Source organism: Lampris incognitus, chromosome 13, assembly GCF_029633865.1.
Source record: "Lampris incognitus isolate fLamInc1 chromosome 13, fLamInc1.hap2, whole genome shotgun sequence".
Classification (NCBI taxonomy): Eukaryota; Metazoa; Chordata; class Actinopteri; order Lampriformes; family Lampridae; genus Lampris; species Lampris incognitus.
The window spans coordinates 7,927,009-7,954,157 of record NC_079223.1 but is presented as its reverse complement, the minus strand read 5'-3'; the positions used below and the strand labels follow the sequence as shown (position 1 = coordinate 7,954,157).

At 42.4% G+C, this 27,149-nt stretch overlaps 1 protein-coding gene across 3 annotated transcripts; it reads right to left on the bottom strand.

Moving 5' to 3' along the window:
- Positions 1–1,147: 1,147 nt before the first annotated feature.
- golga4 (golgin A4) lies at positions 1,148–27,149 on the bottom strand. 3 transcript variants are annotated; one of them, XM_056291811.1, is made up of 24 exons: positions 26,949–27,149; positions 25,304–25,381; positions 20,588–20,656; positions 20,110–20,442; positions 19,900–19,947; positions 19,685–19,741; positions 19,270–19,368; positions 18,457–18,607; positions 18,092–18,285; positions 16,518–16,601; positions 16,029–16,176; positions 15,769–15,947; positions 14,166–14,264; positions 13,893–14,048; positions 9,863–13,722; positions 9,594–9,715; positions 9,040–9,170; positions 7,892–7,978; positions 5,714–5,734; positions 5,391–5,459; positions 4,939–5,014; positions 3,127–3,224; positions 2,182–2,268; positions 1,148–1,817 (listed from the first exon to the last, which is right to left on the bottom strand). In XM_056291811.1, the coding sequence occupies exons 1-24, from the start codon at positions 27,033–27,035 to the stop codon at positions 1,803–1,805; spliced, it is 6,348 nt and encodes a 2,115-aa protein (XP_056147786.1). In that variant the 5' UTR covers positions 27,036–27,149; the 3' UTR covers positions 1,148–1,802. The 3 variants fall into 3 exon arrangements, with proteins under 3 accessions (XP_056147786.1, XP_056147788.1, XP_056147787.1); XM_056291813.1 differs by having other exon boundaries at positions 9,103–9,170; XM_056291812.1 differs by having other exon boundaries at positions 18,092–18,282.

Genomic DNA, 27,149 nt, shown 5'->3' with positions numbered 1-27,149 from the left:
ACAATACTGTACGTGTATATAACGTTTACTGTGGAGCAATAAACACAGTTTGAGTCGTGGTCCGAGTTTTGCTGGACACAATATCGCCAAACAATTAGGAACTAATACTGACGTTAGAAGGCTGCCCCAACATTCATAAATAGGCCTATAAAGTGCTCAGCAGTTGTTACCCCACTCTTCCGAGCCGTCCCGGTCTCTGCTCCGCCCCCTCCGCCGATCCGGGGAGGCCTGCAGACTACCGCATGCCTCCTCCCATACATGTGGAGTCGCAAGCCGCTTCTTTTCACCTGACAGTGAGGAGTTTCACCAGGGGGGGTGTAGCGCGTGCCAATTCCCCCTCCCCCCTGAACACGCGCCCCGATCGACCAGCGGAGGCGCTAGTGCAGCGACCAGGGCACATACCCACATCCGGCTTCCCACCCGCAGACACAGTTGGCCGTGTCTGTTGGGACGCCCGAAGAAGCCGGAGGTCACGCGGGGATTCGAACCGGCGATCCCCGTGTCGGCAGGCAACGCAATAGATTGCTACGCTACCGGGACGCCCGAAGCAGAGAATTTCAGAGGGCAGTGTTATGAATGAAATACATTCGACATTTCTTTTCACCAAAAGTTGAAACGTACTTGTAAGTATTATTCATGAATCGAACCCCCCTGATTGGCGGACAGCACAACCGGCCCCGCCCTTCTTGTTTGACAGCGGATGGGCGTCCAATCAGAGGCTACACTGCTCTGGGCATGGGGGGTTTTATGAAAATTGCCGGTCGTTACCGGTGTGACGTCTTCGTTTGGGAAGCGATTGGGGCTCGATAATAATGGAAAGTATAATCGGTTTGGGCTTAAACGTACAAAACACGTGTATGGTCCCTTGAACCTCGCGTAAAACACGAGGTTCACTCTACTTCGGTCGAGCTCATGGCCCCGTGCAGAAAATGCAGACCCAGCCAGTTGCAGCGAACAGGAAAGTGTGGAAAAAGGCTCCATCCAACATCTGCATCCCGAAGAGACAAGGGCTATTTGATGGCGGACGTCTTCATAGTGATTTCAACGTGACTGTGGCGTCTCGGCTACAACACACAGGTGAGCAAAAAGGCCACAAGCCATTAATGTCACTGCACAACACAATCAAGACAAAAAAAAAGTGTTGTGTAAATAAGATTTAATTAGTTTGTTTTAAAATGTATAGCAACAGTCATATTGCACCCTATGGTACAGTTTTAATTAACAAAGTACAATTTACAGTGTTTTGGGGTTTCTATTTGTCAGTGCCCACATAATATAAAGTATAGAAAAGCTGTGGTACAAACAAACAAGGTCCTAGAAGCCACTATCTTAAAGATGGTGCCCACAGTTAAAGGGTCATTTACAGTTTTACACAGGAAGTGATGCAGACAGCACAACACACTAACCTATAAATCAACTGACCATCAGCATCAATATATAGTATGATTTATTGCACAAGCCATTCTTCATAAAATCTAAATAAAAAGGAACCAATTTAACCTCAACTAAAAACAATATATAAATTAACAATCATAATTATAAAGTAAAACTAAGTTTGCAGAAGATATCTTTTTTCTTTTCTTTTTTAATTCCCTCATACTTTTAAGTGACACTTAGATAACACACACACACACACACACACAGCATATGAACTCACTCACACAGACACACAAATAAGTGCACACACACAAATTATATGCTAAGAAAATGCAGACAGGAGAAGGGCTCCATCAAGTCCATAGCAGTCTTTCCCTTCAGCAGCAGAATATTTCTCTCCCAGAGTACCCAACCCATTAAAACACTCATCGTAACCATGGCTGTGGAAACAGAGGAGAGAAATAAACCTACTTAGTAAGTCTCAGGGAACTATTCTGGCAGGGTATTTTAAGATGCAGGTGAGATTTGTGATTTTCATGCTCTCTGACATGTCGAGCATTTAAACGTGTAATTTTTCTACGAATGATGCAGTAAAATATGAAGTGGTTTGACACTGCATGGCTGCCGTGGGTACCGCTTACATGAGAGCTTTATATGAGCACTGTTTTTTTCCATTCTTCTCTATACAGGTATGTGTAGAAAATGCTCCTCATGCATAGCGTCAAGAGGAGGAGTACCTGGAGGATGGGGAGGACTTCATTAGGCGAGCTCATGCAAGCCTCTCTGGCGGAGAAAAATACTTACAACTGCTTTCGAGTCCTCTTTGTCCAGAACCTTCTGCGTTTGGTCTGGTGGGAACTTGAGCATGGAGGTTATAACTTTGGCCATCGTCTGTGAATGGAGGAAGAGAGGGAAAAAGTTACTAATGTTGAAAATAGGGTACATCAGAAGCCTTTTATTTCATCTTCAATGTGGAACGTCATCTTTTTCACCTTTGTTTTGGGGTGGGGGGCGTTGTAGTTTTAATTTCCATGTACATTTTCACAACGTGCCTTGTAAAGGCTTTCAATACTCGGCACCGAAAAAGACGGATGCTGTGTGAACCCCTGCCCTTGACACCATCACTAAATCAAATCAAGCTTGTTCCCCGACAATTAAAACCCAACAAGACAAAAACCCCTTATTATCTCCATAATCAAATCCAGGCCCATCTGCCAGGGTGCATGCTCTCCCCCATAAATACAGGGATAATCAGAAACAGGGCTGCTGTTTAGGGACCCCAACCAACTAACGCTAAACAAGGCCAGCAAGTCTTAAAACGGCAAGTCAGCGTCATGTGAGATGTATATGCTTGGGGGCTGCCTCGAGGACTTGCTTGTACACAGGGAGGTCTGCCATGATGTCATAAAGACTAACTGTTTACTGAGAACCAAGGAAAATCCTGCTGACTTTAGGACCGTGTCCACAGCATGGTTAATTAGGGACAGAATAGTTAACCGGGATCTGCAAAGATGGACGTAGGATTTTATATTGCTTCCTAAACGACCACAGAGCCAAATGGACGAAGGGTTCATGTGAAAGAAATGCAGTTCGATGTCCTCGCTTATCCTGCGTGCTTTCTTAGTGTAGGTCACCATGAATTTGCTGTGGCTTATATGTGTCACATCATTTTTCAATGCCACCAGTTACAGTTACACTGAGTAAAATGACTGCACGAAAAACACAAAAACAAAAACAAGCATACCATACCTTTGTTTCCCGCCCCATCATGTACTCAAACAACACCTTCCTCAGGTATTCAAACTCGGTTGGTTCTGACAGAGCGTCCGCACTGTTGTATCCTGGATCTTAGAACAAAACAACAACAACAACAACAACCGTAAGAAGCACTACCGATCACGGGATTATACATTCCCGGACTGTTGTTCAACAAGCAACCGTCATTTCACACTATTTATCAGATGACGCCGTAACGGCTGCTCAACACAGAACATCATGAAGTTATTTCACACAATAATGTGCTTAAAAAAGGCCTCCTAATGCTGCTCATTTACAAAAGGATTTACTCAAGAACGTAGGTCTAGGAAACTCTCATTTTGATTTATAACGGGCTCTTTCTATTCATTCATTCAACATTTCAGACACCATTTCGCCGGATGCTTGTTTTGATAAACAGCATGGTGTTTGTATTAGCAACCAACGCCGGAAAAACTTCCAGTGCAGGCATGGGTTCAAAATAAGTGCCAGTTACAAACAGGAAAGAATGCCAGGGCTCAACATGAGCACTGTAATACTGCCTAACAAGCACTTAAACACACCACCCCCAGCTGTACTGTACCCTCATCCCCAAACAACAGCGAGAAATGGAAAATTATGGCACAACTTGCATAGCGGAAGCAATACTGAAACTAGCAATACTACCACTCAGTGAACCCCGTTTACTGTAATATTAAAAGGCAGGTCGGACTGCTGAAAACTGCCCTTTGCCCCCTGCCTCTCTGGAATAGCCATTTAGAGGACACCAAAATGTCCCAGGGTTTGCCAACAGAGACGGCATGATTAGAGGACGGGGATAGGTAGACGGCACAGAAGGTAAAGGGGAGTTCAAGTGAGGCTTTGATCACCAGGCGTGAAGAAACGGGCCACCAATAAATCCTCTAGCCTTTGTCCCTCCTGACCCCTGGTTGCTCCAGCTGAGCCCACAACCCTGACCAGGAGGGAGCCGGCAACCCAGCTTTTTCTCATCGCCTGCTCTCAGCTCTGACGGGAGGTAGGGAATTCGGCCAAGGATCGGTTGGTTAAAAGCACGCACAATGGACTCTTTTTTGAGGGGAGCGACTTTCACCTCGGCAATGGGTGAGACTAAGGAAAGACAGAGGGGAGTAAGCAGACTTGTCTCAGATTTGAGTCATTTGAAATAGAACGGTGAAGATTCAGAGAGCACAGACGTGTGCTCTGTTGCTTTTCTTTTTTCTTTGGGAAACGCAAGACCACAATCTGCAAAACCCATTAAATCCATGGAAGATTTTCAAACCCCCCCCCCCCTCCTCTCGACAGCAGATTCTCTTTATTACACCAGCAGGGAGGGTCTATGAAGAGGCTAGAATTTAGCTAACTCCCCCGTCACCAACCCTCACCACCCACTTTTGATCCATGACTGGGGACGCATGTGCAGCAGAACAGGGAGACTGACGGCATTGTGTTAGGGCACCAGTCTCCCACAGCTCGCCAAGCAGCAGGGCTGCACAGACACCCATGTATTAACACATTTCACACCGCAGGGACGAGTAACAACCAATACTGCATCGAAGCTGAAGCCACTGGCCCCAAACTGCACCGCCTGTCTCCAGTGACAAGAAATAGGCGATGTACCCTATCCCACACACATACGCATGAAGATCAGTATCAAGTACTGCATGTATGCACGTTTACGTGCGCCTAATTCACTTAAAGCATCACATATCAGGCATTAGGTGACGTACATTTTTTTTGTGCACCAACAGAAATGAAATTGGCAGAATATGTGGGACTAACGTAAATCTTTCTTAGTGTTTACATTACCTTTGTACGGGCTCCCAAGATGAGTTACAACGGAGTTCTTCTGGAAAAATCTAATCTTGTCCTCAAGGGAGTGGATCTACCATGGAGAAACACGTAAAATTAATATATATATGGGGGAAAAAACAATTTCACTCCAGTGGTTTTATTCTATGCATTACCATAATCGTCATGTGAGATATGAGTGTTGTGTTTTGCTGGTCATTCATACGGAATGCTGGTGAGAATGACAGTGTGTATGAGAAAAATGGTAGGAGAGGGGGCGCTGTAATTGTTTATTGGGTTAAGGCAAACGTAAACAGATGTGCCGTGTTAATTAACTCGATTCAGTAGGCGAGCAGTCGCTCGAATAGCTGAGGGGCATCAGAATCCTGGGAATGGAGAGGAAGGGATTTGCTAGACGGGACATTGCCCACTCGTTCTCGAGCAGTGCACACAGAGGGCCCGACACTTACTCGGTCAACAAACTCCTGCTCCTTCAGCCTCGCCTCGCTCAGCAGAGTCGTCTTCTCGGCGAGTTGAGCCTGCGGTGAGAAGAGACGGGCAGGACAGCGCATACATATACAGTGAGAACTGGAAAATGTGGAGGGCAAAAGTAGTGGCTTAAAATCAATGGCGCATGAGAAACAAATGTGGGTTAGTGCAGATGGCGGGGCTACTTATGATGCATGTTTGTTTTGCACAAAAAACTCTTCTGAAGTGGTGATACAGCGAAGTGATGGCATGACTCCTATGAAACAAACGGTGCAAATATAATTTTTGCAGCCAACCAACTCACCTGCACTTCCTCAACACTCATCTGAAAAAAACAAAACAAAAAAAAACAGTGAGACATTAGACCCTACAACCCCTGGAATTTCCTACAAAGCCCTTTATATAATAGAATTTATGTAATTTTGGCAATTTGACATGTTTTAACTGTCCATAACTGGCACAAACTTCCACCTATTAGTGACTTAAGAAAAGCTCTGATCAGCCATGTAGCAGCTAAATAACCATACCAACCCAACCACAAGGGATACGTTTTTCAACAACTCCACATTTGTAATATTTGTGGATAATGAAAAAAAAAAATCATTCAAGAACATGTGAATTTTCCCGATTTCTAATCATTAGTTTTACCTTGGATTACAGTAAACAACCAAAAATCGGCGAAATAACAGACTAGTAAATATTTGACGTTCCTCGTCACGTCAGACCTCTAACCTGTGTTTTCAAACGTTTAAGGGGAGGGCAGAGTTAGTCTGCCACCCCTCTCACAGCGGATACTGAATGGTGAGACAGTGTGACCCAGTGTCAACATGAGGAATGGTTCATGAGGCCCTGAGAGGGGAAAGGCTTTTGTGAGCATAAACCCATATACCCCTGAATCCCCCATAAAGTTATTACATCACTCAGAAAAAATGCAGCAAAGGGGGGAAAAAAAAGAAGACGAATAGTTGCATTTCTTTGCATACGTGTCTGTGGACTCGAGATTTTAAAGGTGGAAGAGTCTTTGCGGGGGTGTCACAGCAACACAACACTTTGCTGCAACCTCTCCCCTGTGTGTTTCCTCTATCTGGCTCTTTCCCAGGAAGCACATGCCTTAAAATGTTCTCTTACAGTGTGAAATCTAAGGACTAGGATCACCTCGTCTGATGATAATTGAGAACAGGGATCGAGGCTGACTGCTGCCTCACGATCTTTATTTTCCAGGAAGAACATTCCTGACTGATTCGAGTGAACTTCATAGCATCCGGCGTGCTTTGGAGAGCAGCCACATCACTGGATGGAGATCCTGATCAGAGTAAAGTATGTAGGCAAGTGGTCCCTGAGCCCTTGGACAGAATCCTTCACTTATGAAACATGACAAAGCAGCGAAAAACTGTTATTAACTTTTAAGCCGGTTAAACTAGTTTAAAACTTCAAATAATAAGGTATCAGAAGGGACATGAAGGTACCGAGAAAAAAAAAACATGAAGAACTCAGACTTGGATGGCTTTCCAAGCTAGTAATGCTTCCATCAGACTTCTGCAATTGGAAAAATAACTCTGTGAGGAGAATTGACAGGACTGCAGTTTCACTCTTACGTAGCCAAGCCAAGTCGAAAAGCGTAAGACTCGAATCACGGTCTAAATGTCATCCAAGCCTCGGGGGCGGTACATAACCTTTACACTGCCAGAGCCACAAGTAAGCATTTCTATACGTGCTCAGAATCAAAAGATGATTCCTGCAGAATGGCAAACATCATCAACACCCTGAGCAAAGCAGAGACCTGCTGCATCACAGGCCTAGTGTATAAAACTGTGTATACTAAAAACTTGTATATGCACAATACAAGAACACTGCGTACACCCCAAAATAATCGGATTTATAAAACCTTGCATATCCCAAATTTTTGAGCATTCCCTCCCTTTATAAATCCCAAACCAACTTGAAATTGTGTGCATGGGCACAAGCCTCTTTTTCCTAGCCACTACCGCCCAAGAAATCACTAAATGGACGTCGAAACACTCTTTCTGAATGTTCAAATGCAGATTAATAGCCCCCGTTTCTCGGCAAACTCTCTCGAATAAAATGGCAACATCTGAATGTAAATGTAAAAAATGCAATTTCACGGACTGGGGAACAGACGTGCTGGTCGATGAGGTAAAGACCAGAAAAAAAGTTGTTATTTGACGGCACGTCAGTTGGAATATTCAACATAAAGGGGATGGAGAGTGGGAAAATGTTGCAAAAGCAGAAAATGCGGCCAGTTCTGAGCCACGCACCGTTAATGACTTCAAGAAATGGTTGGTCATGAAAGTTTAACTGCAGCCACATATGGATTGGTTATAGTTTGCGTGACAGTAGGCACATTCTCACATCACGTTTACTCCTTATAAATCACATGCATGGATGATTGCATATACAAAAGTTTGTGCATACATGGTTATACACAAGGCCCCTGCAAATTTGCAGATTTAAAAGAAATTACCGTAGAATTATCATGGCATCTTGTTTGTAGCTCCTCTAGCTCTTTCTGGACTTGCCACACTCTGTCCCCCATCTCCTCCTCCCGGCTCTGAAGAGGAGAACAATGGCTGAGTCATTTCCCATGCCTCGTCTCAGCATCACGGCTTAAGTATGTCAGTCGAACTGCTCCTTGCCATATTTTAGACTTCAAAACTTTAATTTAAGTTAGGAGTCAGTTAATAAAGCAGGACAGCTTCAGTTTACACTAGCTGACTTGTCCGACTCGACTCGTGTGGCGAGCTTTAACACCAGAACGACCGGGATCTCACTCCTACCTAGAACCACCATGGGCCGGTTTGTAAACTCTATATTCTGTCAAGATAAATACCCAATTGAGATATTAATGCATTACATATGTTAGTATGTCTGTTATGAAACGACTGACACCGAAATTAACATTTTAACAACTTTAATACTATTTTTCAAACAATTTAAAATGACCGCTGTCCCAACGCCTGTAAATACTGCAACGCCTCGGTGGTAGTCATGGTGCGTCTGTAATGGCGTCTGTAGCCAGACATGTTGGCAAAAATCAAAAATCAAGTTTAGACTATTTCTCTGCACTGGAAAACGCTAGTGTGTTTTTAGGACAGAGCAATGAACTTCGCGAAGAAAATGACGCGACCAACACACGTCATAAATACTGACATGACGTGCACAATGACGTGCAAATTACGAGTGGTCTTTCTGATGGCTCATGGTCGTTTTATGTAGATCTTATCATACTTTGTTTTTTTTTGCAATTGATCTAAACCTAATCTTAATGCAAATATATGCAATTTTAGGAGCATTCACAGAGCGGCAGGTCTGTATATTTCCCCCCCCCCACAAAGTTATTAAACTTTGAAAATCCAAAACCATCAAAATGATGGCCTTGGTTGTTCTACTGTTAAAATGTAAATCATACAGCAGGCATTCATAACGCATACACTGAACATTTTGTGTGGACTTCATATTCGTTAAGCTGACAAATATCATGAAAAAGCTATATCATGTGAAGGTAATGGGATCTAATGACATTGCTAACCCATCATCTACACATTACAGGTTCCGGTAAAGGAAAAATGTTTACACATTTTTGGATTTACGCCACATCTTGTTGTACAGTACCTGTAAAACCTGCTCGTACGTCTGGACAGTTCTATGCAAGTCATCCTCTTTCTGGACAATCACCTTCTGCAGCTGACTGACTTCCTCCCGATGGCCACTGATGAGCTCCGCTTCCACGCTCTGGGCCTTCGCTGTGACAAAGGAATAGACAGAAGCCAGAATTAGCAGATACTTCAAATTTCTGTTCCAAACTACTTGTTCACATGGTCCTGAGAAAAAAGGGCCAATCAGCATCGTTTCCTAATTCAGTAATCCCGTTTCTTTGTTCTCCCATTATTAAAGATCAAAATATCAACCATGTTTCCTTTCATTCAGTCTCCATCTATTTGTTCTACCCTACATAAGAGGTCAATTATATTTACCATGATTTGCCGGTTTTTTGTTTTCCAAACCAGCTAATGGTGTGGTGAAGTGCACATAACACAGCTTTAACCTTTTATTACAACAAAAGGAAAACATTTATCTTATGGATCATTGTTATGTGTAATGGATTGCATAATGATGTTCAGTTTGACTCAGTAAATACTTAATACTAATTGTTTTGCCTCCCTCACCGATGGTCTCTTTCACTGACGTATCAATCTCGTTTTCTTTCAAAGCCATTTGTGTGTTGAACTCCCTCATTAACTGCTTCAGTTCAGACTTGTGCTTCATTTCTACATCTTCCAGCTCGAGTCTGTGGGCAACGATAGTGAACAATACATCAATATAACAAAAGCATTAACTCAAATTACCTAGAAAGAACCATAACTGATGAAATCAGAAGTATTCCATTTAATTTGTTTGTTGTGTTTATTTTCATCCTTTGTAATCTTCAACTTACTTGAGCTTTGACTCATTTGCCTCTGCCAGCTCTTTCCTTGTATAGTCTAGGTCCTGCTCATGCTCCTTTCTCAACAACCTGATGTCCTTCTGCAAACGGGTTAAGTCTTTCTGGATTTTCTGCTTTTCATTCTCGACCTCTACCAATTTCTTCCTCAAGAACTCTGGAGATGCACCGTCTTCTTCCTGAGAAACAGAATGGTTCCCCTGCTCCGTTCCCAATGTGCTCTTGGTTTTCTCCACATTGCTCTGTCCCACATTCACCTCATTCTCCAGTTCAAGTGGAATCTGGCCCTGTTTCTCCAAGCATGAACTTACTCCCTGTTGCTGATCAAGTTGTGCATCCCTCTCAAGTAGTTGTTCTTTCAAACGACTAATTTCGGTGGAGAGGTTTTCATTCTGCTCTTCTGCTTCTTTTAGCCTTGCTCTAACTTCCTCTAATGTTGCGAGAGTTTCATCTGCTTTAGACACCTGGCCTATATCTCTCTGAAGTGAAGATAGCTTTTCTTCATACATGTTTTTCAATTCATCCAAACACTTTTCTTTCTCAAGCTTCTCACTGGTCTGAATCTGTTCGAGATGTTTTTCCTGCTCCTCTTTGAGTTTAGCAACAGCATCCTCAAGTGCTCGTCCTTTCTCTTCGAGGGTTTCCATGTGATGTTTATTGGATTCTTCGCTATCCTTGAGTTCTTCCAAGCTAGTCTGACGATCTTTGATGATCTGATCTTTCTCCTCAATCTGTGACATAAGCTGTTTTTTAATCTGAACCAGTTTCTGCTCTGCTTTCTTTTTAAATTCTGATACTTTCCTGGCGCTTTCTGTTGACAGCCTCTCCTCTGTTGCCTTCAGACTCTCCTCCTTGCTCTTTAGAATTTCATTTTTCATCTTTTCAAATTCCTCCTTTTGACTTTTAAGCTCTAATTTACAAGTTTGGTTTTCTTTCTCCAGGGAGTGTAGTTTTTCCTCGGTCTCGCAAACCACATTATAATTCTGAGTGTACTGCTTCTGCGTTTGCTGCAGCTGCTCAGTGAACTCTCTCTTCTCATTCTCCCTGATGGTGTGCTGCTGTTTTAGGTCAGCTGTGAGTTGTTCACACTCTTTTGTCTTTAAAGCCAACCGATCCTGAAGCTCACCAAGTCGATCATTGCAGCTCTCAAGCATTAAGGTAAGAGCACTGACTTTCTGCTCTTTCTCACTCAGCGCCTGGTCCATCTCAGACTTGCTGATTGACTGATTGTCGATACTGGCTGTAAGCCTCTGCAAAGTTTCGTTCTTTTCTGAGATTTCTCGCTCCATGTCTTCAAGCCTGGTTTGCAGAGAGATGACAGTATTTTGGTTCTGAGTGAACTTGGACTCTGCCTTATTCTCAAACTCAGACAGACTTTTCCTGAGTATGTCAGCCTGCTCCACTGCAGATTTTCTCTCTTGCTCCAGTCTCTCAATTGTCTTCTCCATTTGAGCAACAACATTTTGTTTCTCCTCCTTATACTGCTGGTTCAACAAAGTTATGGCTTCTTCCTTCTCCTCTACCTTTCCTGCTAACTGGGTTTTCAAGTCATTGATGATGCTTTCCAGGTCATTAATATGCAACATATTCGTCTGAAGGCTTTCTGAGATAGTTTTGTTTTCTTCACTAAGCTGTTTGATTCTTAGGACTTTCTCAGAGATGGATTGAGAATTAGTGTCAGTATCTCTTTGAAGACTGTCCCTTTCATTTGTTAAGGCTTCAGTATGCTCTATATGAGCTGTAAGCTGAGCAGTCATCTGCTCTATTGAACTGCATAGATTCTTATTGTCCTCCTGCCGCTGCAAAAGATGCTCCTCTAAAGTGCAAATTCTGTCTGCTTTACTAAGGATAACATTTTTAAGATGTCCTATCCTTTTCTGATTACACAAAAGTCTTTCACTCAGCTCTCTCACCCTACATTCAACTCTTTCACAGAGTTCATTGGCGCCACACTCCAACTTAATCTGAACCTCCTTAAAGTAATGCTCCATCTGGTTGCCAATTACAATTAGCTGCTTCTGAAATTCTGTTTCTTTTGCTTCCAGCTGTAAAGCGCTCTCCTCAAGCTTCCTCTGCAAATCTTCACCTTCCTTCAATTTTGAGGCATTGAGGGCTTTAAGCTGCCCCTCGGTTTCCTCAAACTTTTCTGACAACGCCTTCAGCTTCACTCTGCTGTCTTCTGATGTGCTCAGCTGATCTTGGAGTGAATTTCTCTCACTCAATGCCTGGTTAAGGTTTCTTTCAACTGACTCCATTTGCTCTTTGAGCAACAATTCACCCTGAGACAAACTCTCAAGCTTAACTGCAGCTTCTTTAAGCTCTGCTTGCAGCTTTTGTACAGTGGTCTCTCGAATTACCAGCTCCTCCTTTAAGTCCTTTAGCTCATGTAGTGCTCGCTCACTTTCTTCTTTGCTACTACTGAGCTGATGAGAAATGTCCTCCATTTCTTGGGACTTCTCTTGTAGTACGTGTGAATTTTTCTCTGTTAAATCATCTTCCTGGTGTCTCAACCTCTCCTGCCAACGATGCTCCATTTCCTCAAGAACATGCTTATGGGTCTTGTGCAGTTTCTCCAGTTCTTCTTTGTGGTTGACCTGCAATTCTGACATTGCACTGCTGAGACCTTGTGAACTTTTTTGGGCCATCTCTAGAATTTTCTCTTGGACTTGTTGCTCTTTTTGCTGGAGTTCTGTCTCCTTCTTCGCAAGTTCTTTTTTCATTGACTCTTCATTTTCCTGTAGCTTTTTCTTGAATTTCTCCTGCATTTCCTCGGCTTTCCGTTTTAACTTGCCCATCTTTGTTTCCAGTGCTTTCAGTTTCCCTTCCATTTCCTTTTTGGTGTTTTCAGTCTTTTTGTGGGCTGCCTTTTCATCATCCAATAATTTCTTCAGGTGTCCTACTTCTTCCTTCTTAACGTTTAGTTCTTCCCCATATGATTTCTCTTGCTCAGCAAGTTGCCTCTTGGTCTGCTGTAGCTGCTGTTCTAGTTCTTGAAGCTCAAGTAACCTTTGCTGAAGTGACTCCTCTTTCTCTTTACAATCAGTTTCTTTAAGTTCCAGTTGATGCTCCAAATTTTTAAAGTCCTTCTTGCTCTGAGCAAGATCCTTAGTTATCTCATTTAACTGCGCATTAGACTCCACCAAGCTTTCCTTTTCAGACTGGGCTTGTGAAAAACTCTGCTGTAGCTCCTCCAGTTCCTTAACCTTGATATTTAGCTCCTGTAGATGAGTTGTAGATTCCTCTTCAAGTTTTTTTTCTCTTACGGTATGTTCTCCAAGTTCCCTTTCCTTTTCTTTAAGAACAATCCTCAATGCATTCAGTTCATCTTTCAGAGTTTTCTCTATACCCCCAAGTGACTGTTCGTGCTGTTGCTTGATGTTCAATATTTTCAAATTGTGCTTTTCCACCTCTTCTTGTAGCCTCTGCTCCAATGCCTGTCTGCCTAAATTGTCAGCATCTCCAGCTGCTGCCAGCTTCTCCTCCAGAAGCTGTTTACTCTTCAAGACCATGGAAAGTTCAGAAGAAAGCGTCTCGAGCTCTGTCTGCTTAATATCCAATTTCTCCAAAGTTTTCTTGTTCATGTCTTCAACGTGAGCTTGGAACTGGAGCTCTTTATCTTTCAAGAGGGTCTCCATCTCCATTCTGTGTTTTTCCTTGAGTTCCTCTAAAGAAGTGTGCTTCTGGGCAAGGATGTCTTTATGCCTCTCCAGCTGCTCCCGGTGCTCCTCCCGTAATGCCGACATTTGCTCCTTGTGTTTAGCCTTCAGTTCCTCCAACTGGCTGGAGTAGTCATGGGACGGAACCGATGCATCTTGGGTGCTCTTCTCCAGAGAGCTCTCAAGCTCCAGTATTCTCTGCAACCAGATACATTTGAGTTCTTACATTGACTGCCACAATTTTACAGTACAATGGTTTTACACAATGCCAATGCAGCTATAAAGACAATAATAGATTACTGATTTTAAAAAAGATTCATATTTAACCAAGGACAAAAAAAAAATCATTCAGTTATTAAAAAACTTACAGTTCTTGCAGCTTCTAGCTCTAACTGTATGTCTTTGACCCTGTTCTCAGCCTCTGCTTTCAGAGCAGTCTTCTGTAGTTCTGCATCCTCCAGAGCCAGAGCTTCTTGTTGTTCTTGCTCCTTAGCCGCCTGCAGAAACTCTTCTTTACATTTCTCCTGAACCCAAATTCAACAATGCGTCATAACAAATTAAGAAATGATTAAAAATAACTGTTATCCATCTTTTTATATGTGGGTATGTTTTAAAATAAAACAACAAACATTAAAACCCACCACGGCTTGACTGATTCTGGCTTCTAGTTCCTGTTCCTTGGCAGCCAATGCTTCATTGTGGCATCTTTCCATATCAGCCAATGTCTCCTCAGATGATTTCTGCAACATTGACATTATTAAGCTAAACTATGCTGAGGTAAACAAACAATAAACTTTAAGGACATTTGCATCATGGAAGCATGGACAGTTAAATATTAATTTCTTTGAATTGCTTATCTTAGTAGGAATTTAACCTTGTCTAGCATTCAAAATCAAAAATATGCTTTACATATTTTGTCTAGTAATTTTTTATTTACTGGTAGCATTATTAATATGGATCATATCATTGCCTACTGGGAGTGAACATTGTTACATCATGCATGATAATATTTAGCATGGGGCTATTAAGGAACAAAAAGGATTTTGATTTGCTATAAAGCCAATGGAATTAGAGCAACTAAAGGAGATGATGGTTCGCCCAGGTTGAATTTTAGATAATTATTATTACAATCTCAGAGAAGAGTTTACGTTCGTTTCAATCCAAATCTCAATGTAAAACCCTACTCATGAGTGCTATGAAATCATGGAGTAAAGTAAATGGACGTGCAAATGGAGGCAAAACTAGTTTGTAGACAAAACAAGAGTTTGCTCACAAAGCCACACGCTGATGCCAAATGGCCAACTTAAGTAAATTCAGCATCAAGTCATGGATGATGGAGTCATTTTTATTCCAACCAACTTCTGCCATAACCACACTCCCACTAGTATCCCAACTGTGTCGCAGGCATTATCCTTAATCTCACTGGATCATTGTTTTTGCAATAACAGCGATTGATCATATAAGATGTTTCACTAACCGGTTAATCAAAGTGTCTTTTTGTGTAAATAACATTGTCTATATGCTCATGAAAAATTAAGCGGCTTTTCTAAAATCTGTAATATTAGCTAGCTACTTCACAAAAATGTAGTCTTTTCTACCATTTTTTCCACTACCCCTTGAAACTTGATTTTCATCTACTAGCATTGATTCCCAATCCTCATCTCCTATATCAACATTCTACTGGTCCCATCTTTGAAAGGATCCACTTTGTTACTTCTTGACACCTTGGTTTCTATTCCTACTTAAATACAAATACCAAGAGACAAATGCAGTGTTGAAATTCAAGCAAAAAAGCATAATCTTCTGCCCTTTGAACATATAAAAGGGCTGATAGGACATTCGTAATGTGAAAAATAGCTTTCTTCTCAATCCACTTCTTAAACAGATTTTTTTCCACCTTTAGATGGCAGCAAACTGACAGAACTGCTCTTTTATATTAGTACGTTATTGGTGATCTATGAGCATCTTAGCTGTCAAATTATCACTCTTTTCTGAGTAAATGATCATCGATGGCTACTCGAATTAAATTGGGTCATGTACTTTACAAGGGGTGTCAGCTGCAGTTGCAGTTATGGCAGACGTTAGCTGGCAAAAAAAACTGATGTGGGTTTAAGGGGTAGTACATCTAATTTCAGAAACTGCACCTGGTACATAGTACAGTTACTTAAATATCTGTGAACAGACCCCATTTAAAACTGAACTAAATGTGGGAGGATAATTTAAATATTAAATTCATATCTTGACCTTCATTATAACAACAACCTCCTGTTTAACTCGTGTAAGCTCCTTCTGCAAATTCTTCCTCTCATCCTCATTGGCCTTCTCCATCGCTTTCATCTGCTCCTCCAGTTGAACCTGCAGCTGCTTCCTGGCTTCCTCTGCTCTCTGGGCCACGCCCAAAGCCCGTTCTAGTTCTTCAAACGCTACAAAAGGAAACGCATCATCAGTAAATCACTGAACACCATTTCAATTCACAGCTCAAATAAACAGCAGGGTCCACTCACATGATTTCTCAGACTTTTCCTTCTGCTCTTGAAGTTCTTCCTTCTGGACAGTAGCCTGCTGGATCCTGGAGCGTAACTGGGCAATCTCCTCCTCCTTCATCTCCAGAGTCTCATGCATCTGACGCTTTGTTTCTGCAATCACCATGCCCTGAATGCCAAGGAGCCAGAAAAAAACACCTATGTTGCTGGGACTGAATGAATTCAGAAGCATTCAAACTGTCTCTTTATATTACATTTTAAATCAAGCTCTGGTTCCAATTGTTTGGGACATGTTTTGGTTCTCTTAACATTCCTAAAAGATCTCTGGCAAGCTGCTGTTGCTATCCAACAGAGCTGGGGTCAGAGTGTAAGAGCAACAACCTGGGATTTCAAGGCTTCTGACCCTGCTACTCAATGGCAGAGCAAAAACATCTATATTTCATGGCCCAGAGGCTCAACAGGGCATTGAATCAAGATGTGACCAAATCTTTACCGAGTTTCTTTACTCACCTTGTCCTGCTCTAGTTGTTCAATCAGGTTCTTAGCATCCCGCAGCTGGGTGATCAGCTTTGTCTTCTCTGTTGTGTGCAATTCCTAAAAACATATATTGGAGAGAACTTAAGTAAAAGAAATACAATAAAAAATCCATTCAGTAAAATAGCTGACTTCACAGGAGACCATCTCAGATTTGAGGATGAACTTTTCCCACTGTGTGTTCATCAAAACTGCGGAAACCGTTATGCACTGCCAATGGCTGCTTTCAGTGAGCCATGTACATGTTAAACAGTTAGACAGGCAACATCAAAATAAGATGCATGCTACACAAACTCAGGAGGTGTAACCCATAAGTCAGTGATCTACAAAGTCTACACAAACCCAGCTTAACCAACATGCTGACCCAAATTACAGCCCAGTTTAGCAGCAGTGGCCTGCAGCAGCTTTGCTTCTGTGCCACTGCTGTTTACCCAGCGGTTACAAAAGAGGAAGTGTAGAGCCAGCGCCATCTCCCAGTGGTCGCATCCATGTATGTAATGAATCTAGAATGTCTATTCAAACGTACGCTTTTAGTTAACTGAGACTACAATGTTGAGGGTTTAACAGAAGGAAAACTTATCATTCACAAATTCGCAATCAATATCCAAATGGACACATCTACAGCATTCACATACAAGTAATGCCAATACACGATGTAACATAAGTATGGTCCTATGAAGCAGACCACTCAAATGAAACACTCCAAAATCTCTAGGGTGAAAGGGTGGAATTGTAGACAGCTGGCCTGTTTTATGGGGTATTTGTCTGAGGCAGGGGATGAGCAGAGCCCAGTCCCGCAGCTTCAGGATGCCTCCATGCTGCTTAGGAGGACTAAATGCCTGTTAACCTTTACTCTTCCTTGACATAGGAAGGGCCATGTTCCCAGAGCAGTGCCCAGGTTCAAAACCAGTGTACATAAAACTATGCCAATCTCCCACACAGAGAAATTGTTTATTATCATGAGGACTTTCTATTACAAAATATTTCAGATGCAGCAACATATCGATTGTAGTTATTATCAAACCAAATTACGTTTGTTTGTTTTTTTACCACTAAAGCAAACTGTTTTGAAATCAAAGAAAATAATGGATCCAGTCATGTCAAACTGACATGACATGAACCCTGCTGCTGGAGCTTAGCCAGAATATTCGGAGGCTCCAACTCTAAGAACCACAGCATTCCACTGTGTCCATGAGATAATGGAGTCACATTATCAGTGGACCATGAAGGCTCTGGCAGATGATTTAAAGCATAGCATTCATTAGCCCAAACACACTGTTCAGTGAGCATCTCATCACAGCTCGATTTTAATCAAACCTCCTCATAATTATAGTTCATCATCACATCAATTTCGATTTACTGGTTTTCTCCAGAGAATTCCATCGAAGGTACTGTTAGATTTTTGAAATTATCTTATGGGTGATGTGGTGTGGGGTCTAAGATGTTATTATCTCAGACTGAGTTAGTTAGATAAAGAAATGGTTTCCATATGGTAACAAACTACTGAAGAAAGCACTCCATTGAGCGTAGGGGTGGGTAAACGTAGCTACCTTCATCCTCTCCAGCTCCTGCAGTCTCTCCTGCAGCTGTTCTTGCAGGGTTTCATTCTCGCTGCCCAGCTGGGCACTCCGCTCCTTGTGCGTTCGCAGCAGGTCTTTGCACTTCTGCAGCAGGTTTTCCTGCCTCTTCACTCTCTTCTGCAGCACCTCCATCACTTTGGCTGGGTCGCTACTGCCCTCTTCTGCTAAGAAAACAAAATACAGCAGGTAAAGAGGACCACTCCATCTGATAAACATCAAGCCTTACGACAGGGCACATATGATATTAAACAAAAGCTATCCAAAGGTAATATTTGGCCACTAAACTCATACACTTTTACCATGTACATGTGATTATTATAAATGGACAGGCTCACCCTCTGTTGCTCCCATCTCTGCTGCAAGCTCCTTAGAGGGGCTCTGTGGGGTGGAGGTGGAGTCCCTTGCATCTTCAGACTGTAACACTCCACCATCAGGTGGCGCCACAGTATCAGATACCTTCTTGAATTGTTTCTTCATCAGAGCAACCTGGTCGAAAGCAACACTTCAAAAGTTACCCGAGAGGCACATTTTTACTGTCAGATCAGAGGATACATGAATCCCACCACCTAACCAGCATTTCCAGATGTTCAATTATTTAAGAAAAAAAAACAAAAACATATCTGCACGTACTTGAATGCTTGGAAAATATATCACTGAGTATGTTATGTGGGGCGGGCATCAATATTGGTGTGATATATTATAAGCCATTGACAAATTTACCATGTCAGTGAATTTAGAGCCTACCATGAGAGTTTGTAAGTGATGCATTAATATTGTGATAAATTGACATCACCAGTGGAATACCTCTTGGGCCAGTCACATTGCTTGATAAGAACTGCTGTATAAAACAAAACATGCACTTTTTCCAATAACCAGGCCTAAGCATGTGTTAATCACAGTACAATTGTTACTAGGGTTTGTGCAGCCAATTGAAGGTCTAACTGGAGCACTACCAACACTTTCAAGGTACATGAAATGACTTTGCTCAAATTTGAATGAATTTTGTGAAAGACTTCTGTAATTATTGTAATCCTATTATCAATTTATATTTTCTCAGCTTATGAGCTCTAAAGAATGGGGATACAACCTGTTCTTCGCTCTCTAACACACATCCGCTCACAAACTCACATACCCACCTACACACTCACCTGGGTCTGGAGGACAGTTATCATCTGGTCTTTTTCTTCCAAGGCAGCATCAAATTCGTCCTGTAGATGCTTCTTGGCCTGCTGGTCCATTTGCAACTCCTACGGAACGTTGAATATGTTAAAAGCTCATACTTTTGGTTATCTATATTCTTGATAAGGGTTTGGCTGTTAACATTTTATCCTTAATCTCATACAGCAAAAGTAATGTTATTCCATTCAGGAGGAAGTTTTACTGAGTGTGGCTGATACCATCTGGGTTACAATTAATCTCAAAAATAATTGTGTGCTTGTGGCAGTTTTTATGAAAGGGCTTTTTTGAACTCATTCTTTTACTATAATTACATGCTGTTTACATAACCGAGCAGGCTAGAGATACTGAGCTAGAGAGACAAGGATGGTCAAACTGCTGACTTACCTCCCTCAGCTCCCCTATCCTACGAAGGGCTTTATCTTGGCTCTGACTAAGTATAACCTGGAAGGAAAAGCAGAGAAATACAACTGATCAGTTTAAGACAAGAATAAACTTCTAACAATGGCTGAGGATAAAATGCCTGAAGAGATGGTAACTTGTGAACTATCAGCATCATAAAAAACTTTACATGAGGCAGAAGTGTAGCCTGTGGATCTTACCTGGGTTTTTTCCTTATCTCGTTGTACCGTTCGGTACGCTGTAACCAGCTGGATGCAAAGGAAAATTAGACAATGAAATAAGTTTGTTGCAAGAGAAAAAGAGGAGAACTCATCAGTGATGATGCAAGATAACTTTGCAAATTCAATCTCTTAACCCCCGGGGAAGAGAGATTGGGGTTTCAGGGTGCTACTGTTCCATGTGAGCCTTACCTCAGAGTACTTCCCTCTGTAGTTTGCCAGGCTCCTCTCCACTCTGTTGAGGCGATGCAGCAGCAGCTCTCTGGAAAGGGAGTCCACATTTCCTGGAGACTCCTCGGCCTCACTCTCAATATCTGAAGGAGGATCATATGCAGGGGTGGCAGAGGTCTCACTCTCCCCCAATGGGGTAAGGGAGTCACGGGATGGACTGCGGACCAAGCTCTCTTTGGAAGAGGAGCGGAACAGATTTTCTGCCCGACTGGCACCACCACGGAGCAGAGACTCCATGGATGGAACCTTCAATTGTAATTTCTGGGCAAATGATGTTGAGGTCTCATCCCTCTGCTGAGAATTTCAATCACAATTTGACATTAAACTCTTCATGACAAAACACAATAATGCTACATATAAGCATGACAGCAACAATGATAGAACATTAATTGGAAGGATAAGTTTGTTGAAGTGATTAGAGGAGTGGTGATAAACTTGCCTGAGGAGAAGCACTTCCATCTCCATTGATGCTACCCCTGGGAGACCTTGTTACTTCTTTAGAGGCACTCTGCACAATAACACAACACTAGATGAGAAATCTTTCTACGGGGTCTTGCTCTGGCCCAGTTAGTGATCCACACCCAGCGTGCCACTCCCTGATTACTCTGGAGGGAGCAATATTAGTATTGCTGGGAGCAATGCAGGGACAATGGGTTCCCTCATGCAACTTGGAAAAAAACAGAGGGATTAAATACACAGAGAAAGGCATCTTTATGGCACTTAAAATTAAAAAAGGGGGTTAAAACTATACTCTACTGAACAGCCATGAGATCGGGACAAACAAACAGTCAAACATAATTAGAGGAGCCAGTATTTAAACTAAAAGGTGCTTGGCAATGCCGTATGAAGCTGTATTATAGACCACAGTAGAAGTGTGTGTGAACACAAGGCGGCTTTGTTGGTTAAATTCACTTGTTAGAAGCAGGGTCAGAGTGAGCAGATTTTTTTACCTTCCTTCTCCCAGACTACTTCTTCCTTCGGATTATTTTATAAAGCTGTCAAGAATATCTTACTGGAAGATGACAAAGCCTTCAACAGGCCAGAGAGCCAACAGTAGAAGGCTAATAGCATATCAAGGTCACCTGATATCCTATGCGGGCTCTCAGTAGAATATGTTAACGGTTAGGAATAGAGGGCTAATTTTAAAACAGCCAACACAGAGCATAGACATTGCTTACATCAAGTACAATATTTCTTTCCACTATGACTTCATTTGTTATGTCCAAAGTAAAGTTCTCATATGTTGCTCTGTTGATAGGCTGAGCAATCATAAGTTGAGCAAATGACTGATTAAAGATCCATCTACAAGGGACCTAAATCCAAGAAGCAGGTTCAGTAGCCTAGAGATGTGGCACATATCTGCACGCCTACAACCTCCCCATTCCACCTCTTACGTACAACCACACTTGACGTCTAGAAAATGACTTTGAACTGAAATAGCTGTTCTCTCTCTACTTGCAGCATGGATCACTGTGGTAAGTACTGACCGACTCTGTACCAGCGCATAAGTAGACACAGATTAAAAAGCATCCAGCGCTGAATATTTGTATTTCATCTCTTAAACACAGCCGCTACTTTTAACTTTCAACTGTCAGTCAAAGGCAGTAGGCCATACTTCACAGGGTTGTATGTTCACATGCTAAGCGTGACCCTACAAAATACAATGTACACATGGTGACACTGCACACGGACAAACAATTTGAACATAAATTGTTTCAGTGTCTTCCGTCTGAAAACCATCCGCAAAGCTGACAAAGCTGGACTTCCATGTTTTACACATCAGTATTAGATTTATTCATTCATTCATTTATTTATTCATTCATTAATTTTCCAAGCCACTTATCTTAATTAGGGTCACAGATAGTGACATTTAATGATCCCAAATTTGTTAGACCTCTAACCATTCTACAATGTGATGATAATGATGTTATTATGATACGATTTAGATGAAATATGACAAAGACACCGACTAATTTTAACGCTGTAAGTGGCTAATTACTAGAGAGTGAAGATAATAATGACATCAGCAGCTATATCTCTGGCTGCCTGACAAATCCCCAGAATTTCTGCCGACAAAGGAGTAATAAACGGTCATTTCAGTGCATGACCTATAAGAGAATGACTGAACCATTTTAACTGAAGGACATAAAATGTTAAGCTTAATTGGAGAGCAATTTGTTACATTTTTAAAGATTACATTTATAGTAGATGTTATCAGCAACTAGAGGCAAAAGGCCTTGATAAGGCTGCTGGTTTGGCCATATCACCTGCACATTGGTACGGGTGAATGTTAACGGTGATGACATTATCAAGACGTGGAGACTAAACTTCGGCACAATAAGCAAATATAATCTGCAAATAATGTTTGACTCATCTGAATAAATGACCAAAACCATGAAATATCGCCACCGTTTAACAACTGCACTTGTGCCAAATATATGTAGAAGATTCGGTTAAACAACCAAAATTATTATTCAACATAAAACTAGCACCCCTAATCTCCATGTGGAGCAGTTATGCTTAGCCAGCATGAGAGATTTGGCTATTTGGAAAAAAAACTGAGAAAATAAGTCTTTGTTTAATACATATTAAACCGAATATCTATACGACAAATCAACAAAATGAATAAAATGATGGCGGCTGGATTTGTGTAATGAACAGAATACTGTCTCATTTTCCCTCGAAGTACCTGAGGCACATATTCATTCAAACAGAATATCTGGCTACTATGACAAAGGGGCTTTTTGGCATTTTAATTGCTATAATTACTAGACGTTCATCGTTCAAACGTTACCTTGGAAATTGAATGTTTACATTCCAAACATGACAAGTGAAATATTTTTGATCGGGCCTGATCCATGCTTTCTGCCTCCACACAAGAACCCACATCCTGCAACACTATAAGAGCTCTGCAAGTGCATAAACCAAAGTGTTTTGGTCTATTTGTTTACCTGGAACAGCTAAAAGAAACTAAAAAGTCTATGACTCAAGCGACCACAACTCGTCAACTAGAATGTCAAGTCTCTAAACAAACAAGACTTTTAAGGAAAGGGAACAAAGGCCACCAGTCACAATAATATAGAGGAGGTTGGGGGTTTGTAAGGCAAGCAGCTAAAAGCTCAAGGGTGTCTAAAGACAAGGGGACATCATTCATTTCTGTGAAAGATAAGAGGAATTTAAGGACAGAGTAATAAAATCGGCGTATGGCGGAAGGCACACAAGCGTCTATCCCGCAATACAAACCGGCACTCCTATTAGGTGCAATGTTAGCATTCAAGTGAGATGCCTTCGTGTTACTAAGTCCAAAGGAAATGGGAAAAGAGAGCAGGGTGCAAGCAGTCTTGACTGGATCTACACGGGTAACAATCCTCTACCTAGTCTCCCAAAGCACTGTGATGCGAGGAAGGAACAGGGCAAGAGGAGGAGAAGGAGGAGGGAGAGGAGTGTAGGAGGAGGCAGGGAGTGAGGACAAACTCACCACACTGGCTACCTGGGCTGTTTTTGGTCGTTTTGAATGGTCCAGAGCAAAGATAGTATACTCAGAGAGAAAAGCGGGCTCTGCTATCATCCCGGCCAGCATCTGACCCCGTCAGTGCAGTAACGGGACGAGAGGTAGGGAGAGGAGAAGGGAGACAGAGAGCAATGAGAAAAACAACACCATGAGTGTGAAATAGCGCTGAAGGGCACTGTCTGGCCAGACTGTCCAACAGCTTCTCCAGACAGACTGGTCAGAGAGATAGGAGAGTGAATTCAGAAAGAGTTGAAAAGACAGACATATATATATATATACAGAGAGGGGGAGAAAGAGAGAAAGCGAGAGAGAGAGAGAGAGAGAGAGAAAGAGAGAGAGACAGACAGACAGACAGACAGACAGACAGACAGAGAGAGAGAAAGCGAGAGAAACACAAAGAGAAAGCGAGAGAAACACAAAGAGAAAGTGAGTGTCAAAGAGAAAGAAAAAGAAGGAAAGGGGAAAAGTGAAACCCAATCAACATCAATGTAATGAATAGCCATTTGACATCTCTGCCTGTGGTATGAAGTCCTAACATTGGCAAAAATGGGCCACATTTGCTTTCTGCAGCCTGTCATTCGCTGTATTGACGTTGAAAGAGACAGTGTCAGTGATGTCAAAGGGTTAAAGACTGAGGTGAAAAATCAAAGATGCTGTGTTGATGAGCGAGCCTCTGGTTGTGGTCATAAGGTGGGTGGGCTTCTAAAAGAATCTCTGCACTTCCAAAAGGATATAAGAGAGTAAATGTTGAACTTTACCCAGACGCAACTTCACAGTTTGGATCCTGCTATGTCAAAGTGAAGCAAGCTAACAAGTCACAAATGAGTAAATGAATAAATAGATCAATCTAAGCACTCAAGTGCATGTGCTGACAATCAGTTCAACCACCCTTGGTTTTGTTGGTGACTGCTAAGTCTACCTCATTCTAATGAGCCAAAAAATTTTTTTTAGAAACTTGCCTGTATTCATTAACAGAGATCAGTAAGAGGGAGACCCTGCAATAACTCTGGAGAAAAACACTGAAAATGAGGCTACATCTATAATTCATACACATGCTGAAATATGGTCTGCTCTCCACCATCAAAATATCCTTTCCGTTGCCTGGGATTGAAGTGTGGTCTAGGGGGGCTGTGTTGGTGTAAAAATACAAGCTTCTTCTTTGATTCTAAATAGGGCCAAAGGATAAAAGATCTTCAGTTTACTGCAACAAAACTTGCCGTCTAAATCCTAAATGGCAATATGTGGCAACCAAGTGTAGTAATGTCCTCCATAATCCACCTCTAACATCATTGTGCTTGTAAACCTGTCTCCAGATTAGGAGTGCAGGAGGAAGAGATATTTAACAGCTTGTGTTGACCACAATCTATAGAAACTGAAGATCCAAAATGTATTGCAGATTTACTATTAGCAGGCAAAACAATGCTTAAGGAGCAAGGGGTAAAAAACAATAATTAAAGGGATGTTAGAAGGAACAAAAGCTCTAACAGATTCAGAAGACTAAGGTTTACTGATAATTGCAAGACCTCTTGTGACTACAATAAGCCAGAGTTGGGATTCAGGAAAGAATGCGTCATCTGTGCAGACAGCCTGCAGAGTAAGCACAAGCATGTTAAACTTGCATCTTTCATAGTCTGACACTCCTACCTCTCTGTCACTTGGAGAGGGTGTGGCCTCATGGTGAAAGGCAGGGGTGTTGCTGCTCCGCCTGTCTCCAGCGCCAACCTGTAACAAAAATACATACAGTAGGGAACAGACAGACACAAAATGCAATAATCACTAGTCCACTGTAACCAATTTCCATAACCGTACTGGAAAAAAACAAAAAAAACCCACATAACCCAAACCACTAATCAAACACACACACACACACACCTAATAATGAAAGTGTTTTTGTTTCATTGGGTAGCTTCAAATCAACAAACGCAACATGACGTCATCAAAATAAACAAATCAAAAGCTTTGTGTTTTCTCAATGTCAATTTACCCCTTTTTATAAGCACACCTATCTAGTTGTCAGCTCAGCTGAAAAAGATCGACAACCAGACTTATTCTGAATAGTCTTGAGATGAAAGCTATGCCGATGCAAACAAATCTTGCCGTAATGATAAAAGTGCATGAACACGTAGAATTCAGGAAACCTCCATTAACCACAGAACTTGGACCCAAGCAACTACTTTAACAACATAAACTGTCACGTGTAAAAATTTTGATTTGAGATAAAGAATGTGCAATCTGGGCTACACACAAAGATAACTGACTTGACTCGATTTAACATTGAGTTTTTGCTCCTCGCAAGCTCCCAGTGTTTTCACTATCTCGTGCAAGATAAACACCACAAATATTGAGTGACATAAATTGTGCACAGGAACAGCCTAGAGTGGCACTTGGCAGAAGTAACATGAAAAGATGCTTACTCCCCGAGTCCTGAGGAAAGCACGATCCACTGACCAGCTGATGGGCTTTAATTGTGCATTTCGGTTATCATCTCGGTAATGAACTAATATCAATTCCTGAAAAGCACGAATGTGGAACAGGCAATGCAAAGGGAATATGCTGCAAAAATCTATGCTTTCAGCAACTTCCTGACCTATTGGCTATAGTGTAACTTCATCAATAATCACATTTGCTTCACTTAAACGCCAATGAGCAAAGGGCGTCGTTTAAAAGGACTTGCTGCAGCCGTGACCCCAAATGCTCTCCTTTTCCCATCGCCATGTAGGCCCCCTTGCGCAATAACCAACATGCATGACCCGTTGGTTAGATATACCGGCCTAAGCAGGGCGAGGGAAGAGCCATGCCGGGGCCAATACACTGACCCCACATACGTCAAAGCCCTAACCCTATAACGTTCGGCGATGGCGTCGCCGTCGCAACAACACAAAGGCAACGAGAAAACGCTGTTTGACGTAGCACCAATGCGCCGCCTCCACGCACACGAGGAATCTTCTCGCACCGTGACTAAACAAACATCGCGGCGGTGCGCACCACGGCAGCAGCAGGTTTGAGGTCTACGGAAGCCGTTGCGGTTCAACCGCCACAGCTGACAGCTTAGCAAGCGGAGCGGCTAACGTCGGTTAGCAAAGCCAGCTAGCCGGATGTTAGCTCGCCGCTAGCATTTACGAGCAAACCGGTTTAACGGGCCGGTTTTTACGTCCCACCGCATCGGTTCCGTTATCCTCTCCGACCCGTTGTTCCTCTAAACCCCCCCGGGTTAACGCCGAGGTCGGCTATAGCTTGTCCCGGCGACCAGAAGGTAAGCGAGCCGCCACCGAAAAGCGCCACAACCCACCTGGGCCTGCTGTGGGGACTGCGCATTCCTGTGCGGCGGCGGCTGCGGCTGCTCGTCGTTGATTCTTTGCTTCAGCTTCTTGAACATGTCTCCCGCCAAAGTCGCTGCGAACTAAAAAGCGGGCGGCCACTTTCCGGCGGTGTTCGGGCTCGTTTTCCTGCGGCGTCCCGTCATCCGAAGTCCCGCGGCGCACTTCCGCGT

Excerpts from the sequence above, each read along its gene's own strand:
- golga4 (XM_056291811.1), bottom strand. The coding sequence starts at position 27,035 with ATGTTCAAGAAGCTGAAGCAAAGAATCAACGACGAGCAGCCGCAGCCG. Across the intron at positions 25,382-26,948 it reads AGTCCCCACAGCAGGCCCAG|GTTGGCGCTGGAGACAGGCG; the intron begins GTGGGTTGTGGC and ends TTTTTGTTACAG. Across the intron at positions 20,443-20,587 it reads ATGGAAGTGCTTCTCCTCAG|CAGAGGGATGAGACCTCAAC; the intron begins GCAAGTTTATCA and ends TGAAATTCTCAG.